Below are 19,844 nucleotides of genomic sequence, written 5' to 3' on the forward strand. Positions count from 1 at the left end.
CCAACACGTCACCGCGCATGCGCCATCTGCCCGGGAATCGCCGAACATGTATGGGCTTTCCCGAGCAGGGGCGACGCGTGCGCACTGCACCGGAGAACAGGTAAGTGAGACCGTGACTCGAGTATAGGCTATGGGGGGCTTTTTCATCATAAAAAAAGGTGCTGAAAAAGTTGGCTTATACTCAAGTATATACGGTATATTGCAGCTTACCAATCATTAGATGTGGTGGCTGCCTTCATTTCCTTTTTTCCCTCTGTTTTTACCTGCTGATCTTGCCAGTAACACACCTCCTGTATTAGTAAGGGAACAACTCTGGAAGAATGAGCACAGGTGGCACAGCAGCATTGTCAGTCTGGGGGAAGGGGAGTGTTGGATGGACTAGCAGATTTACATACACTAACAAATTGAAGCCAAACTCCAGCTTACACTTTATAAGCAGTTACAGCAAACAGTGTTTTTCCTTTTGGGATACAAGTTTTGCATTAATAAATAAAAGCTGATTATTTAACTACTTCCTTACCACGCTATTGCCAAAAAACGGCTACAGTGCGGCTCTGTTCTGGTTGGGCATCCATGGATGTCCTTCCAGGAAACCACTCCCCTCACGCGTGCCCTGGGGCATCCCACACGCTCTGTGATCGCTGTGTCCTTTGGAGACAGCTGATCACAGATTGTGGAGAAGAGCCGATCACAGCTGATCAGTGTAAACAGACCTGCCGGATATCGGCAGCACTTAACTCACACGATGTCACAGCGTAAGGAGAGAAGAGCTGGTAACCTGCAATCCTGGCATGAGACATCTACATTGATAATCAATTGCATATTCCACTGGACAATTGCGTGGCTGTGCGACACTGTATGTAAAAAATGTATGTCCTTTTTTTCCCCACAAATAGATCTTTCTTTTGGTGGTATTTGATCACCTGTGCGATTTTTTTTTTTTTTTTTTTTTTTTTCTCGCTATAAACAAAAAATAAAGCAACAATTCTGGAAAAAAAAAAAAAAAAACAATATTTTTCACTTTCTGCTATATAACATTCCAAAAAAATGTTTAAAAATCAAATTTTTTCATCCTCTTAGGCCAATTTGTATTCTGCTACATATTTTTGGTAAAAAAAAAAAAATCGCAATCAGCGTATTTTGATTGGTTTGCGCAAAAGTTATTGCGTCTACAAACTAGGGGAAAGATTTATGTCTTTTTTTATTCGTTTTACTAGTAATGTCGGTGATCTGGGATTTTTTGCGGGACTGTGACATTGCGGCGGACAGATTGGACCCCTAACTGACATTTTTGACACTTTTGGGGGGACCAGTGACATTACTACAGTAATCAGTGCTAAAAATATGCATTGTTACTGTACTAATGACACTGGCAGGGAAGGGGTTAACTCAGGGGCGATCAAAGGGTTAATTGTGTCTCTAAGGCAGTGATGGTGAACCTTGGCACCCCAGATGGTTTGGAACTACATTTCCCATGATGCCTAACTACACTGCAGAGTGCATGAGCATCATGGGAAATATAGTTCCAAAACATCTGGGGTGCCAAGGTTTGGCATCACTGCTCTAGGGGATGCTTTCTAACTGTGTGGGGGGTGAGCTTATGGAATCAACACAGGGACCTGTGTTCCTAAATAGGAGGAGTGTTCACAATGGCTGACCGCCTGTCTGTCTCCACGGGGAGCGATCGCGGGTGCCCGGAGGCAGTCGCAGGTCCCGAACCCGTGAATTGGCTTCCCCTGTGGCGAATGGGCGCGTGTTATGACTAAGCGAATCTAATTTCGTGAAACGCGTCAACTATGCCTGTACCGTGTCTCTGAGTTTTTGTACTTTATGGATTTTTAGAATTTTCAATAAACACACGTTATTTACTTTCACTTTCGAAATGCGGCTGTCTACTTTTATCTACACTGCGCGCCCCAACGAGCAAAGGTACGTCATTTCTTGGGACGGAGTCGACCTGCCACAGTATATGTACTGCTGGCGGTCAGCAAGTGGTTAATATGCTCCCGCTGTCCCCCCTCACTCATAGAATCCTGATTGGCTCTGCCAGGATATTCTCTGTGCAACGACATTTAAGGAAAAATTGCAGCGGCGGGTAAAAGCACTCAAACCGTCTGACGCATTTCATCAACAGTAGTTGGGGGGTGTTTTAGTCCAGTAATAAAACAGAATGTATTTCAGAAAGTCTTTCCAGTAGACGTACTTGGAACGGAAAACATCTCTGCTTGGAATAATCCGCTAGTAAGTAGACCGTCCGCCAGCGTCTGCCAGCCATCGACGGTGTGGTTTCCATGTTAATGTTTTCCCATCCAATAGCGTCTCGCCTCTCGGCCTGTTGTGCAGATGGCTCCGGCTTGGAGTAAGTTCCTGGGTGGGGAAGCGCCATCAACCACAACAAGCCCTGTGAATTTGTGAGCGTCGATCTGTTGGTGCCGCTGCGGGGAGCCTGTGGGCTTCACGTTAGACTGAAAAATGTGTCTTTTATTTATTACAATCTGGAGAGCATTTTAGCCCAGAGTGTTGTCTGCCAAGAGAAGGGGTGCGAAAATATTAGAACGCGGAGGAACGCCAAAAAGACATTTGAGTTTAGATAATATCTGTTATTTTTATCTCCTGCGAGTAACCGAGCCAGGAATTCACAGCCATGAGGAGCGCTGGAGCCATTTAAAGGGAAACTCCACTTTTAATAATAAAGAAATACTATATACCTGCGCACCCTATATTGATCAAATATTCACTGTGAAATTTTATTCGTGCAAAGCGAGCAAAACATTATAATATGTATATCATCATATACCAAACTAGTATATTTTAAAAATAATTAATGTGAATCAAATTTATAGAACAGTAAAAATGACAAGTAAAGCAGCAGGTTCGAAAGCCATAATGGGCCTAAACTGTGTGAAAGTATATATTGCGATTAGTGATCGACCGATATCGTCTTTTTATTGCCAATACCGATATTTTGGTCATCGGATATCGGTATCGGCCGATATTTTCGGACATTTAAAACATTTTTTTTTTTACACAGGTACTCTTGTGGAGGGATCTGGGGGTCTAAAAGTCCCCAAGACCCTCCTCTGCACTTAAAAGCATTCAAAATTCCAAGTTTGGCTGTTTTGAATGCTCACATTTTTTTAAAATTTACCGCTGAGTACCCGAAAGTGATGTCATGACATGACATCATTTTTTACATGGAGACCCGATCAGAGCCGAATGCGGCTTTGATCGGGTCTTCTCTTCAGCGGCCATGCAGGTAGGATTCTCGGGTCTGCCGGTGGGACGGGAGACCCGGGCGAGCTGTGGAAGGCGGTGGGAGGGTGGAGACGTCCCCTCTCGCTCCTTTTAATGACAGCCGAGCGGCTTCTCAGCCGCATCGTTTGTCATTACAAGACAGCTGACCGTCGGCTATGCATGGTACAGCACTTTCTGTAATATCGGTAACCTCAGGGGCCGATTCCGATATATCAGGGAAAGTGCAGATCCTTTTCAATCTGCAGCTCTGTCATTTTCTGTAAAATACAATGCATTATGGCTACCTAGAGACATTCTGTACACAGATGGTGTACAGACCGCCCCCTTTTTTCCAGAAGTCTGCAAGATACAAGTCAGATTTTTGGCCTCCCCTGCAAAAAAATTTCATTTTTGGTAAGATGCTCCCAAAGGAATATGTTTGTTAACCACTTGCCGACCGCCCACCGCATATATACTGCAGCAGGCTGGCTCGGCTGCACGAATCGCTAAACCTGTACGGCAATCCGCTGGAGCGCTCTTGGGGGCGAGTGCGCGCTGCCGGTGGCGCGCTCCCACCCCCACTAGGCAGCGGGGATGCCGATCCACAGGACCAGCGGCACCGATTGCCGCTGGGCATCCACGATCGCTCCCCGCTGAGAGGGAACACCGGTCAGCTGTTGTAAACACAACAGACCGTTGTTCTCTCTGAAATGATCAGAGCGCCTGTGATCTTCCTATATAGGATCCCAGGTCTCTATGATCATTTCACAAGTCCCTCCCCTATACAGTTAGAAAACACTCCCCTAGGCTCACATTTAACCCTTTGATCACCCCTAGGTTAACCTCTTCCCTGCCAGTTTCATTATTACAGTAACAGTGCATAATTTTGGCACTGATTACTGTAGTAATGTCAGTGGTCCTGCCAAAAATGTCAGTTAGGGGTCCGATTTGTCCACCGCAATGTCTCAGTCCTGCTAAAAATGGCAGATCGCCACCATTATTAGTAAAAAAGATAAATAAAATATAAAAATGACATAAACCTTTCCCCTAGTTTGTAGACGCGATAACTTTTGCGCAAACCAATCAAAATATGCTTATTGGGATTTTTTTTTACCAAAAAATATGTAGCAGAAAACAAATTGGCCTAAATGAATGAAAAAAATTGATTTTTTTTTTTAATTTTCTTTTGGGAATGTTATATAGCAGAAAGTGACTTTTTTTTTTTTCCAGAATTGTCGCTCTTTTTTTTTGTTTATAGTGCAAAAAATAAAAATCGCACAGGTGATCAAATACCACTAAAAGAAAGCTCTATTTGTGAAAAAAAGACATTAATTTTTATTTCGGTACAGTGTCGCATGACCGCGCAATTGTCCAGTAACAGTGTCGAATCGCCAAAAAATTGCTTGGTCAAGGGGGCGAATCCTTCCAGTCCAGAACTGGTTAAAGCTGTTCGATCGCTGAAATAAAAATGCGAACGAAACATTTCCCCTGCATAGAACAGTGTTAGGCCTGATTCACACCTATGCAAGTTGCAGTTTGCATATTCCAGGTGCATTTTGCGTTTTTCAATACACGATCCATTGAAGTCTATGGAACCAAAAACCAGAAAAAAGTCCCTGGCCCTTTCCATAAAATGCACAGCTATGAACGTGACCCATAGGGAACCATGGTAAATGGACTGTAATGTGTTTCTGCAAAAATGAAAATACATAAAAAAAATGCATAGGTGTGAACCAGGCCTTGGTGCTCACTGCCCATGCTGCCAGTCTTTGCAGCGGGTCCTCTATTTTCTCTGCAGTGGACAATGCAATTTTATTTTAGCACAGTGTTGGTTTAAGGCAGCCCCGAGTTCTGTGCTTTTTGTGATGTGATGGTAAAGATCAGCAGTCTTGCTCCTTTCTTGTGTGTGTCTGTAAATATTCCCATTAATGGGGATAACGCGGATTTGTCCATGGTGTTTTTGGCTATGCTGTGTTGAGCAGGATCGATTTGACACACAAGATCAATTAAAACTCTTAAAACGTCTTACAGTTGGTTGGGTGACTTATTTAATTTATCCTGTGATTTCCAAACTTCTAGGCAAGGCTGCGGTCCTCAAGTGCTTGTTGGATATCCATTCAATCTTTCAAGAAAACGACCCCGCGTACATTCTCAATGACCTGTACATTACAGACTACTGTATCTGGATCCAAAAAGTCAAGTAAGTTGTGTTAGCAGAATGATCTTCATACCATTTAGTGTAATAGCTTTAGCCATGGTGTTTGATGCAAGGGAGAGGTTCACATTCATTGACTATCCTCAGGAAAGGTGTGTGTGTGCGTATGTCCATAATCATAGATTTTATTTACTGTTCAATCCTAGTCCACCATCTGACGGACAGCCAGTCTCCGGAACCAATCAGCTTGGTGAAAGAATCATGTGATCATTGTAAGAACAGAAAGAGGAATAGGTGGCGCTACCTAGGGGCAAGTAGGATGCAGTGGCGGCCCGCCAATTGGGGGTGCAGGGGCGCCGCCCCCTATCAATGTGTCAGGCCCCCCTAATCTACATGCAGGGCGCTGGACGCATGGATTCCAATGGGGTTTTTTTTTTTTTTTGAAGCACATGATTAGAGCCAGAGGCTCTAATAGGCTTCAAAAAGGGTGGGCTCAGGGTGCAGAGCACTGAGCTCACCCAGTTGTGTGACAATAGCGAATGAATATTCACTATTGTCACACGGATTCTCCTCCTGGCCATATTCACTATTGTCACACGGATTCTCCTCCTGGCCATATTCACTATTGTCACACGGATTCTCCTCCTGGCCAATCAGGAAGCGGGTTTACCCGTTTCCTGATTGGCCAAAAGGAGAAGCCATGCTATTGGCCAAGGGGGAGGAGACGCACGGAGAAGACAGGGTGAGTGAGCTGGCGACCGGGGGGGGGGGGGTGTATGGTGTGCGGGCTGGAGCTGGTGTGGTTGGGGGGGGGGGGGGGAGGTATTGTGTGGTGTCCATCTGCTGGGCCCCCCCCCCCCCGGCCTATGGAGCACCAGCCACCACTGGTAGGATGTAAACCTATCGGAACTGGAGCAGGAGCTAATATTCTGTGATGGGAGAAAGATGTAAACAGTGCAAAAAATACATATAAATATAAAGCAATAATGGCTCCAAAAATTAGATAATGTCGCTAAAAATTACATTTTAAAAGACACATCAAAAAAGTGATAAGTGGTGAACAGTGATTGGTGCAAATAAGTGAACCCATTATGCATATAAATCAAAAATATTCAAACAGCTATAATATTTTGTATAGGATTATCAAAGTGCTATTGTGCAAAACGTGAGTAAAATTGATATATAAATTAATAGGATGAACAAACTGAATTAAAATCTACTATCTGCAGCTGTCACTGTCTGGCATTAGGATAAAGTATTGGACGTCTGCTTTTACACGCACATGAAATTGTATGGCATCCCAGTCTTAGTCCATTGAGTTCAATATTGAGTTGGCCCACCCTTTGCAGCTACAACAGGTTCAACTCTTCTGGAAAGGCTGTCCACAAGGTTTAGGAGTGTGTCTATGGGAATGTTTGACCATTCTGACAAAAGCACATTTGTGGGGTCAGGCACTGATGTGGACGAGAAGGCCTGGCTCACAGTCTTTGCCCTAAGCCATCCCAAAGGTGTTCTATCCGGTTGAGGTCAGGACTCTGTGCAGGCCAGTAATGTTCCTCCACCCCAAACTGGCTCATCTTTATGGACCTTGCTTTGTACATTGGTGCGCAGTCATGTTGGAACAGGAGGGGGGCCAACCCCAAACTGCTCCTACTAAGTTAGGAGTTTGAAATTGCCCAAAATGTCTTGGTATTTTGGTGCTTTAAGAGTTCCCTTCACTGGAACTAAGGGGCCAAGCCCAACCCCTGAAAAAAAACCCCACATCATAATCCCCCCTCCACCAAATGATTTGGACCAGTGCACAAAACAAGGTCCATAATGACATGTATGAGCATGTTTTGCGTGGAGGAACTTGACTGGCTCGCACAGAGTCCTGTCCTAAACCTGATAGAGCACCTTTGGGATGAATTAGAGTGGAGACTGCGAGCCAGGCCTTCTCGTTCAACATCAGTGCCTGACCTTACAAATGTGCTTCTGGAAGAATGGTCAAACATTCCCATAGACACACTCCTAAACCTTGTGGACAGCCTTCCCAGAAGAGTTGAAGCTGTTATAGCTGCCAGCGCCAGGACAAGGGGTGGGCAGGAGGGGGCGGCTGCCCTGGGCGCAATGATTTATTGCAGGTATGGGGGCGCCTTAACCTTAACCCTAAGGGAAGGGGGGGCGCAGTTTGGTATCTTTGCCCAGGGCGCTGGATGACCTTGTCCCGGCACTGATATCTGCAAAGGGTGGGCCAACTCAATATTGAACCCTACGGACTAAGACTGGGATGCCATTAAAGTTTATGTACGTGTAAATCCAGGTGTCCCAATACTTTTGACAATATAGTGTATGTGTGAGTGTGAATGGCTAGCTGTATGTATGTGTATGGCTGGCCTTACATTCTAGCCAGTTTTTAGTTTATTGCCCACTGTCAGATATGTGTAAATCTCTACATGTATAGCATTTTCCAAAATCTAGCCACAGTAGGCGGATGACCTAATCTTTACAGACTTTCAGAGAGGGAGAGCCCAAATCTATGATATCACAATCCAGATAGGGCTTTATTATAACCTTGTCTTCCCCCATCCTATCCCTCTGAGAAGGGTTGGCATGGGTTAACGCTCTAATACTGACTGTCTGGCATCTTGGCACAAGCCATCTGCACAGCACACCGCGTGAAGTGCCGGATAGACCGGGGAGTTCATGGCACATAGCTGACGTCCCCTGGAGAGACGCATGGCAGATTGCTCAAACTTTCTTGGCTGTTACTGTGACAAGAGCGAGCCGGGCTCATTGTGTGAGGGCGACGCAGGAGAGATGAAAAATAAAATGTTTCCAGCTGAACAAGCTGCCAGTAACCGAAATATAACTTCAAGGTTTCTCTCCAGGACATCGATAGCGGGCTCTGCCTGGCAGATAACACGGGGCAGAGGGAACCGGGAACTCTGCGGGAGCGTTGCTGAAGTTCAGCCAGTCACATCACAGAGCAGAAATGAGAGTTGGGGGAGTTTAAAGAGTAGTTCTACCCATAGGAGTTCAACAATGGGATACAATTTCCATTCCAGAACAGTTTCAAGGGAGTACTTGGAGGATAATATACAAATTAGTGCAGCGCTACTAGGAGTATAAATAAATACAACATGATTGTAAAAAATTGGTAAACAGAGATAATACCATAAATTCATGCAAAGTCCATAACAGATGATCAAAACCAGGAGAGGTTAAGGTTAGATGACACCACCAATCCCAGAGGAACCACAAACCGGATAGGGAGGAAGGGTGGTTACTGGAAAGTCAGGAAAGACACTTCATACCCTCTGTGATACAATAATCTCCTTACCAGAGCAAGTGGACCACTAGATTATAGGTGGTCACAACAGGTGTCACATCTATCTAAATAGGGATGTTCTCATAAGGGATCGACCGATTATCGGGCAACAACGATATATCGGGGGCCGATATGCACTTTCCCCGATATATCGGAATCGCCCCCTGAGGTTACCGATATTGCCGATATTTCGGGAAAGTGCTTGTACCGGAGTGATGCCCGCAGCTAGAGGCACCACCCCGGTACCGGCATCCATAGCCAATGGTTGGATGACTTGTAATGACAACAGATGCGGCTGAGAAGCCGCTCGGCTGTCATTACAAGGAGCGGGAGGGGACGCCCCCTCCAGCCGCCTTCTGCGGCTTGCCCGGGTCTCCCATCCCACCGGGAGACCCGGGCATCCTACCTCCACAGCCCCTGAAGAGAAGACCCGATCAAAGCCGCATTCGGCTCTGATCGGGTCTCCATGTAAAAACCTGGAAGTGATGTCATGACATCACTTCCGGGTACTCTGCGCCAAATTTAAAAAACTGACAACATTCAAAACAGCCAAACTTGGCGTTTTGAATGCTGTTCAGTGCCGAGGAGGGGTTTGGGGTCTTTTAGACCCCCAGATCCCTCCACAAGGAGTACTTTTGTAAAAGAAAAAAACATTTTTTTTTACATGTCCAAAAATATTGTCCGATACCGATATCCGATGACCAAAATATCGGTATCGGCATTAAAAAAACAATATTGGTCGATCACTAGTTCTCATATCCTCCAAAATGCCAACCAGATCAAATCAGTATTGAATGACTAGACCAGATGATCAATGGAGCCTCCATCCAGTAACATAAATCCTCATCATGAGATGAAAAAGTGGAGAAGCTCCGATTTAAATTAGAATAGTAAACATTTATTTAAAAGAACAAAAAAGGTATTACACTCACAATGAAGTTGGTAAAATCCAGGCATTTGAACAGGAGATAGTGCTGCGGCGTTCCTGAAGGCTTCATTTTCCTTAACCCGGCTTCCGGGAGAAGTATCAGCCAACCTCCAACCAGAGCCGAGGAGTGTGATGTCGTCACCGCCGTAGCCCACGCCCTACATGTTTCGTCATACGTGACGTCTTCTGGGGGTTGGTCTGGAAGTACTTGGAGGTTGCAGAATAGTTTTAATCTAAGGTTGATTTATAAGGCTTTATTTTAGCTTTAGACAGATGCTGGTTACCTGAATTATCCAGTAAGGTAAGGGGGGGGGATAAAAAAAAAATAGTTCTGACTTTTTTCTTGAATCTTCCCCTACAACTCAATTTTCTTACCTGCCAGTAGAGCTGTAATTTTTTTACTTTCAGAATTCTCACTTCATTTTTTTTTTTTTTTTGTGATCTGTCCCACATGGGACAAAGTACATGTAGTATTTTCTGCCATATAACTACATGCTTTCTAAACCTACCTACATGGTTGGACAAGGCGCCCTCTTACTTCCTGCAGCGGCAAGAGGAATTCAAAGGGATAAAAGAAAATCACAAATTTTGGGTTGTCCCCAGAAACGTATTACAGGGGAAATCCTCCAATAGGAACACTAGTTATAATGACTTGGGGGTCCCCAAGAAATTCCCTTAACTTGCAGGGATTTCTTCTCACTTCCTGTTTGGCTATGGGACAGGAAGTGAAGAGAAATCTCAGCAATGGGACACAAATGGCGAAAAAAAAATCTGGTAGGAGTTATAATCCTCCCTTAATCTATCCAAAATTTAAAAAAAAAGTTTTGCCTATAGTTCTACTTTAGGTACAAGTTTATGTCAAGGATTTTTACACATTGGCTTCAGTGTGAAAGTACACAGATCTAATAGTATTGCTGACAGTCACTTTAAACAATCTGCCAGCCATAGACCGAATAGGAGGGGAATCCAGAGTTATGCGGAGATATTGTGTTCTCCCGGTTTGGCGGGGGGGTGTCATCTTGCCGGGGGGGGGGGGGGGTCACCTTGCCGGGGGGGGGGGGGGGTGTCGTCCTCCCCCAGAAAAAGAACACCATGATTTTTGCTAGTGGCTATAACCGCTGCTAGCGATAATTGCATGTAAAATCCAGCAGGCTGGTTGTACACAAGTTGAATGATCAATCAACTTTGGTACATACAGCCTGCCAATACATGTTGAACCTACTGAGATTCAAACCGTCTATGGCGGCTTCATCACATTGTGCTGAAGCTTGCCAAGGACTATTGATGCCTGCTAGCAGCTTATATATAGTGGAACTATATTGCATCTGAGCACCACAAACCAAAAACGATATTGAATTCATTTTTAATATTCAACATAAATGACCCCATCCATGGCTTTATTTTGCTCAGAAATCACTTTGAAACCCCCCCCCCCCCTGCAGCATATCTGGCTGGGGCCATCTTGAGTAAGGGCAGATGATTCATGTAGTATTTAGTTCTGGGAATCCATCTGCCCTTAGCTCCGGGAATCCATCTGCCCTTAGCTCAGGTATACAGGCTAGCGAGTGTGCTTATTTAAGAAAACCTCTCCTCCCCTCCTGAGGACTCCTGAGATGTATGACATCATTTGCCTAGCACCGAATCCAGGAAGTAACTGAAGAAATGTTAAAAATACGTTTAAAACAAGTAAATGTGATCAAGTAAATGTGATCTACTTTCCTATCTATTTACTAATGCTAGCAGTATAAAGATTAAAAATGGTCAATGTTGATTAAGAGAGTGAAGTTCCACTTTAAAGTGAAAGTCCCTCCCCCCTTCCCCATTAACCACTTGCCGACCGCCGCAGGTATATTTACTGCGGCAGTCAGTCCTGCCCAGGAGCCTGTAGGGGGCGAGTGCGCACCGCCGGAGGCACGCTCCTGCCCCCCACTCATTCACAGGCATCCCCGCGCATGTGACTGGCGGCTCCGATTTCCGCCAGCCACTCGCGATCTCCCGCAGAAGAGGGAGAAGGACGGACGGCTGATGTAAACACAGCCGTCTGTCATTCTCCCTGATGTAAGTACAGAGGCTATGCGATTCTGCTATGTAGGATCGTATGTCTCTGTTGTTTCATCACAAGCCACGCCTCCCCACAGTTAGAATCAGGCTCCTAGGGATACATTTAACCCACTGATCACCAATAAAGTTAACCCCTTCCCTGCCAGTGTCATTTTTACAGTAACAGTGCATATGTATAGCACTGATTACTGTAAAAATGTCACTGGTACTCCCAAAAGTGTCAGAAATGTCAGTAAGGGGTCCGATCTGTCTGCCGCATTGTCGCAGTCCCGCAAAAAAAAATCGCAGATCGCATCCATTACTAGTTAACAAAAAAAAAACCAATAAAAATGACATAAATCTTTCCCGTAGTTAGTAAACCAATAACTTTTGCGCAAACCAATCAAAATACGCTTATTGCGATTTTTTTTTTTTTTTTTTTACCAAAAATATGTAGCAGAAAACAAATTGGCCTAAAATGTAAAAAAAAAATTAGATTTTTACATTTTTTTGAGAATTTCATATTAAAAAATGTGAAAATATTGTTATTTTTTCAAAATTGTCGCCTATTTTTGTTTATAGCGCAAAAAATAAAAATCGCACAGGTGATCAAATACCACCAAAAGAAAGCTCTATTTGTGGGAAAAAAAGGATGGCAATTTCATTTGGGTACAGCGTCGCACGACCGTGCAATCGTCCGTTAAAGTCACGCAGTGCCGAATCACAAAATAGGGCCTGGTCATTGAGCAGCCAAATCCTCCGGGGTTTAAGTGGTTAAACTCAATGTGAATCTGACCTGTACAAATTCCCACCATGACACTTTTGTTGCAGGAAGAAAAATAAAAAATGTGATTTCTAGTCAACATTACAATAAGAACTTGAGATGTGTGCTGTGCTGAGAATGCACCATTAGCTATAATAATAGGTTCTGCCAGTTTTCACAGTTGTTCAGCCACTAGGTGGCACTACTCAATATTACTAGAAATTGGCCTTCCATTCCAACACTGGCAGCTCCATCAAGGGTGACTGAAGGGCAAATAGATGATAACGACTTCTCGCTTTGCATTTACACGCTGGGTGGCCTAATTTGAAGGTTAAAGCAGTTAATGAGGAACATCTTGAAATGGACGATTAGGAAGACAATTGGCTGTGGTATTTGAAGTGACCATCCTAAGCCCCTGAAATCCAATGGGTTAAGTCTGTTCCACCGGGTGGAAATGTCTTTCTTTATTGGTGAAGAGATTCCCTGCCACTCTCGAGTGATCTCAGCGTGTCTCTGTATTGTCAGCTAATGTTTTCAGCGTTGATTAGACCCATTGCTTGGCAGGCTTTGTGCAAGCATGTGCAAAACTGCATCTTTTCACTCTTGCGCTCTCCGGGGAGAAGCTTTGTTCAAGCCGATTGTACACAGACAGACGCACTCCGTTATATTTTATGCGGTGTGAGGGGAGCAGCTGTTTCCAAATTGAGATTTTTTTTTTTCCCCTTTTTTTTTTCTCTTTTTTTTTTTTTCTCTTTTTTTTCATTGCAGAAATCTCTCCCTTATTTGTAGACGTCTAAACGGCCTGGCTTAGACCTTTTTTTTTTTTTTTTTTTTTTTTTTTTTTACCCTTTGGATCCTTTTTGTGTTTAATTTGAACCGTGTAAGCAATTTAAAGTGAACCTAACTTTGTTTTTACATTTTTATTTATGTTGAATTCTACAGAGTGTAGGCTGAGAATGATCATTCACAATACCCCCCAGACAACAGTTTGGGGCCTGGGGGATGTCCAGGGGGCCCAGCTACAACTCTCATGGTACTATAGCACCTGCCAGGAAAGGGGCAATGGCAGTACATAAAATGGAAGTTGGGGGAATTCTTTGAACCTATTGGAATCATTATTAACCACTTAAAGCGGAGTTCCAGCCTAACCGTGCACTCACCTGTCCCACGGTCCAGCGATGCGCCGTCTTCTCCCTCTCTGCTCTGCGGCGCCGGCATCACTGATGTGGGCACCCGGCTGTGACAGTTTGCGGCTTCACAGCCGGGTACGCACTGCGCATGCGCGAGTTGCGCTATGCGTCGTGATTGACCGGCAATATTCTGGGACCTCTGACATGTCCCAGAAGATTGCAGGGAGGGAGGGAGAGAGGAGAACTTCCGCTCAGGGCGCCGCGGCGCTCCGAGCGGAAGTGGGAGCGGGTACCTGTCAAAACTAGGTACCCGCTCCCCCCCCCCCCCAAAAAAAAAAAATGACATGCCAAATGTGGCATGTCAGGGGGTTAAGACTATTTAAACCGGAAGTTCCACTTTTGGGTGAAACTCCGCTTTAAGCCCCGGAGGATTTGGCTGCTCAAACACCAGGCCCTATTTTGTGATTCGGCACTGCGTGAATTTAACAGACAATTGCGGGCTTGTGCGATGCTGTACCCAAATGAAACTGACGTTCTTTTTTTCTCACAAACAGAGCTTTCTTTTGGTGGTATTTGATAACCTCTGCGATTTTTATTTTTTGTGCTATGAACAAAAAAATAGCGACAGTTTTGAAAAAATAATATTTTTCACATTTTCTTTATATGAAATTCTCAAAAAAAATAAAAAATAAAAATCTAAATTTTTTTAACATTTTAGGCAAATTTGTTTTCTGCTACATATTTTTGGTAAACAAAAATCGCAATAAATGTATTTTGATTGGTTTGCGCAAAAGTTATTGCGTTTACTATCTACAGGAAAGATTTATGTCATTTCAATTGTTTGTTTGTTTTTTAACTAGTAACGGCGGCAATCTGCAATTTTTTTTTTTTTAACGGGACTGCGACATTGCGGCGGACAGATCGGACCTCTGACTGACATTTTTGACACTTTTGGGGGGACCAGTGACATTACTACAGTAATCAGTGCTAAAAATATGCACTGTTACTGTAAAAATGACACTGGCAGGGAAGGGGTTAACTTTACTGGTGATCAAGGGGTTAAGTGTGTCCATAGGGGTGTGATTCTAACTGTGGGGGGGGGGGGGGGCATGGCTTGTGATGTAATCACAGAGACATACGATCCTATATAGCAGGATCACATACCCTCTGTGCCTACTTCAGTGAAAATGACAGATGGCTGTGTTTACACATCAGCCGTCTGTCTTTCTCCCTCTCCTGCGGGAGATCGCGAGTGGCCGGCGGACATCGGAACCGCAGGTCACACGCGCTTGCTCAGCAGGGAACGAGCGGGGGCGGGAGCGCGCCACCGGCGGCGCATGCTCGCCCCCTACAGGCTCGTGGGCAAGCAATGTAGTATTACATCGCTTTGCCTGTAAGCGGCTGAGTGCTGCAGTAAATATACAGGAGGCGGTCGGCAAGTGGTTAATGTGGTGGGGGGAGCTGCTATTTTACCTAAGGCTTAGTTCTGATTTAATCTAAACAAAGCTTGCTGAAAGCTCTGCAAATGCTTTGTCAAAGCTAGCTGTTCACACTGCTCTTATACAAGCTGAAGCCCACATGAAACAGGCCTTAGTGTTAAAGGGACTAATTTGACAATCACTTTCAACCAGAAGGAACGAACAAAATCAAAGGATGGACATTTTTTGTGTAATCCAATAGGAACAATGGAATTTCTAATCATTGAATTTGCTCCTACACAAGAAAAATTTAAACTAGTTTTATGCGCATGCACTTGTCAAAATTATTCCGGAGGTAGAACATTCTTTATATGAAAATTTAGACTTTTACATGGTACTTACATGAAAAGTTGTTAGTTGATTAGTTGATTAGTAATTAGTTGAGTCCATGAAGGCCATCAAATGGTCGGACGGGAGGTTTTTTTTTTTATACTTTCTTGTCGGAAACTTTGAATGAAATTCAAAAAAAGTGTAACGCTGCCCATACTTGGATTGACTTTCAGCCGGTTTAGCAGGGCCTGGCCAAATTTCAGTCCATGTATGGGCACTCTGGTTTTACAGAAGTTAAAGCGGAGTCCCGGCCATGAAAGAACATTTTCAATAAAAATACCCCCGGGACAGTCAGGGCTAGTACATTCCACAATGGATAGCCTCTGATCTGTCCCGGGTCGCACTTACCTGCAAGAAGAAATACAGTAAAACCTTGGATTGCAAACATAATTTGTTCTGGAAACCTACTTGTAATCCAAAGCACTCGTATATAAAACAAATTTACCAATAAGAAATAATGGAACTCAGATGATTCGTTCCACAAGTCCTTCAGTTTATAGTCTACAGGGCCGCCATCAGGGGGGTACAGCCAGTACTCCTGTATGGGGCCCCAGCACATAGGGGGGCCTGGACAGCAGGAAGATTAGTAGGAACACAGCATACCTCCCAACCTGGGCAGGACTGTCCCGCTGTCCCACTGTACAGAGGCTTTGTCCGGCATAATTCTGGTGATAAATGTTACCTTATAGCTCAGAAGGACCTGCAGCAGTGGGAACATTGAGAACAGCCAGGGATTGGCAGAGGTGCAGTACAGAGGCATTTACATACATTCGCTACTATGTACAGCTTGGTATAGCACTACTCCCGATTTTTAACATTGGCCTCAATGGAGAATCTTGGTCAACTTGGTATGGCACTGCTCCCTGTCTAACATTTGAATCTATGGGAAATCTTGGTCAGCTTAGTAAGGCACTACTCTCTATCTAGCACTCTCCTGAACCCTGTGCATAATGCACTCCAGAACCCTGCATTCTGTATCTATTATTATTATTATTATTATTATTAAGGATTTCTATAGCGCCAGCAGTTTACGCAGCTCTTTACAATCTTAGAGGGAGACAGTACATTTACAATACAATAAAACAATAAAATACAAGAGGATTAAGAGGGCCCTGCTCAGAAGAGCTTACAATCTAATGGGGTGGGGCAGGTGTTACAAGAGAGTATCTAGCATTCTCCTGAACGTATTCCTGACCCCTGCACTCTGTACGGGGATGGGGTTGTGAATTTGTGGAGGGATTTGGGGGGTTGCGCTGTGAGGGGTGATTGGGAGGGATTTCTGCTAGGAAGAGGGATTGGGGGAAGGGGTGATAATATAATTTTGATATTTTCAATGGAAGGGGGGGGGGGCCTGTCAGGTAGGCTGTATGGTGCCCCAGGATTTCTAGCGGCAGCCCTGATAGTCTATATACAAAGATTATAGCAATGTGATAGGTTGTGTAACCATAAAATGTTCATCCACAATATGCAGCCTTCCTAAGGGGATTAGAAACAAAATCTAGCAGAGCTACAGAATATAAGAGAGATGAGAGGCGCCTCTAAGTGTAGCAATATGGTTACATTTAATGAAGGTTCAACAGTTTAGCAACTCACATGGTTGATGATTAAATTAGGCACATCTAAGTATGCAGGCATCCGGGGTAAAGCTGTCCACATAGACCATCTTCTGAACCACCGACTCTCACCACTCTCAGTCTGCAATCGTGACCAGGAAGAATACCCTGCAGTAGAGTGATCTGAAAGTGAGGCTTTGAATCACTCATGGAGCGCAGCGGGGAAGGGATGATGAAGATGGCTGTGCAGAGGATAGTCTATGTGGACAGCTTTACCCCGGATGCCTGCATTCTTAGATGTGCCTGTTTTATTCATCAACCATGTGAGTTGCTAAATATTGAACCTGTAACCATATTGCTACACTTTAGAGGCTCCTCTCTTCTTTTTTTTATACATGACGCTACATGCTTGTCTTGCAAAGCGCTCTCAAACCAAGTTCCTCTCAAACCAAGGTTTTACTGTACTCCCCTTTAAAATTTCTTCTCCAGCATTGCCATCTCGGATGTGGGCAGCTGAAGCCAGCGCAATCCTCTTCTGCGTCCTCTTCTCCCAGAATGCGCCTGCACCGGCCCCGCTTGTCACTTCTGGTGCAGCGCCGCATTCCTCCACAGCTTCTGGGCATGCCCAGAAGCTGTTTAGCAGGGAATGCGGCGTCGCACCGGAAGTGACGAGCGGGGCCGTTGCAGGCGCATTGATTCCTGGGAGCGATAACGTTCAGCTCCCAGGAATCATTGTAAACCGGAAGTGACGGCGCGGGCCGCGGCCGCCGAGGGAGGAAGTGGAAGAAAGGTGAGTATATTTTTCTACAATACAAGGTAAGTGAAAAAAAAAAATAAAAAATTCACTATCCATTTCCTTTTCAGGTGAAGAAAAGCAAGCGGATGTCGATTATGTCGATTGTGTGGCCGGAACTCCGCTTTAATCTACTGATCGACTTCTGTACAGCCGCACTGTTGAATTTTTCCCACTCAATACGCCCTGCAGGCTATAGCCTGCAATGGTGATCAGTGTATTCTGACGGCTGGGAAGTCTCCCCGCTCCCAGAATACAATAATAGCTCAGAGAGGAGGATTCCCCCATCCACCTTGTATGGGGAGATTTTTTTTGTTCAACTCACTGGTTGAACATAAACTGTATCATCTATGGGCTGCCTAAGGCCAGCATTACTCTATCAGTTCCAAAATATTCACAGGAGTTCCTACTCTTTACGTTGTATTTTCTATATTATTTAGATGATCATGTAGAGCACATAGTGCTCAAAAAATGTTTGGGACTTTGTATGAGATGTGGCCACTGGGCACATGGTGTTATATATGATATTGCATATACCTGGGCTGGTAAGCACAAAACAAGTATAGAATCAATTAACATCATGTGTTTTTAATATTGTATAAATGGCAGTTGACAATGATATATAAATACAGTACAATGAGGGTAAAAGGGGTATGTATATATAAGGTTAGATAAAAAACTGTAACAACATAAATAAACATTCAAGGAGGTACTACAAAACATTCGTGTATGCCAGGTGAAACTTGTGGGTATATAGTTTGCCTCATAGGCTCGACGCGTTTCGTGAATTGCATTTTTCACTTCCTCAGGAGCAGGCATGGTAATGGCATCTAAAAATATATACACATATAAATGTGATATTACGTTAAATAAAGGAATGTTTTGTAAAGTTAGCGCAAGAGACTGAAGCTTACACATGAGTATGGAATGTCAATCAGGTGATGGAATCGCCCGGAATTGAGTCCCCAATGGGAACTGAGAAAGCGGCCTCCACAAACACAGCCAAGGCGCAAGATCCATTGTGTGGTGAAGAAATCAGGAAGAGGTATTGAAGGGCTCGATTTGGTAATAACATGACACTGTACAAAGAGATAGAAGTATGCATATATGCATAAACCAAGCCAGTGATCCATACATAAAATTCATAAGCATAGAATGGTAAAGAAAGATGAGCCCAAACCATATGAAAATGGTTTGACGCTGAGAGCTGCCTCCCGCCCGGTCCCAGCGTAGGTCCCATGACTCACTTCATTTAATTGTCCTAGCTTCACCATCGTCCTCCTTTTCGTCACACTTTTTAGTATCCTCACCCCTGGGACTCTCCTTCCCTAATAATTGTGATTCTCACTTATCTTTTCATTTTTTAGCACTGTTTTCTTTGATGTTTTAGGGATGTCACTGGTCTTTTTAGTTCAAACACTTTTTATGCATGTCTCACCCTTTTTCTCTCTCTGCTTTGGTATGTCCATACAGTCACATACTTCTACCTCACACTTTGGTATTCTGATTTGGATTCATCTTTTTTCATATGGTTTGGGCTCATCTTTCTTTACCATTCTATGCTTATGAATTTTATGTATGGATCACTGGCTTGGTTTATGCATATATGCATACTTCTATCTCTTTGTACAGTGTCATGTTATTACCAAATCGAGCCCTTCAATACCTCTTCCTGATTTCTTCACCACACAATGGATCTTGCGCCTTGGCTGTGTTTGTGGAGGCCGCTTTCTCAGTTCCCATTGGGGACTCAATTCCGGGCGATTCCATCACCTGATTGACATTCCATACTCATGTGTAAGCTTCAGTCTCTTGCGCTAACTTTACAAAACATTCCTTTATTTAACGTAATATCACATTTATATGTGTATATATTTTTAGATGCCATTACCATGCCTGCTCCTGAGGAAGTGAAAAATGCAATTCACGAAACGCGTCGAGCCTATGAGGCAAACTATATACCCACAAGTTTCACCTGGCATACACGAATGTTTTGTAGTACCTCCTTGAATGTTTATTTATGTTGTTACAGTTTTTTATCTAACCTTATATATACATACCCCTTTTACCCTCATTGTACTGTATTTATATATCATTGTCAACTGCCATTTATACAATATTAAAAACACA

At 44.0% G+C, this 19,844-nt stretch overlaps 1 protein-coding gene across 1 annotated transcript in view; it reads left to right on the top strand.

The window, feature by feature from the left end:
- Positions 1-19,844, top strand: part of SHQ1 (SHQ1, H/ACA ribonucleoprotein assembly factor) — a 197,045-nt gene that overhangs the window by 136,778 nt on the left and 40,423 nt on the right. Inside the window, exon 10 of the mRNA XM_082266435.1 lies at positions 5,314-5,434. Within this exon, the coding sequence (XP_082122561.1) occupies positions 5,314-5,434 (121 nt within the window). The remainder of the gene's footprint in view (positions 1-5,313; positions 5,435-19,844) is intronic.

This window comes from Pelophylax lessonae, assembly GCF_965119305.1.
Source record: "Pelophylax lessonae genome assembly, chromosome: 8".
In the NCBI taxonomy this organism is placed as follows: domain Eukaryota; kingdom Metazoa; phylum Chordata; class Amphibia; order Anura; family Ranidae; genus Pelophylax; species Pelophylax lessonae.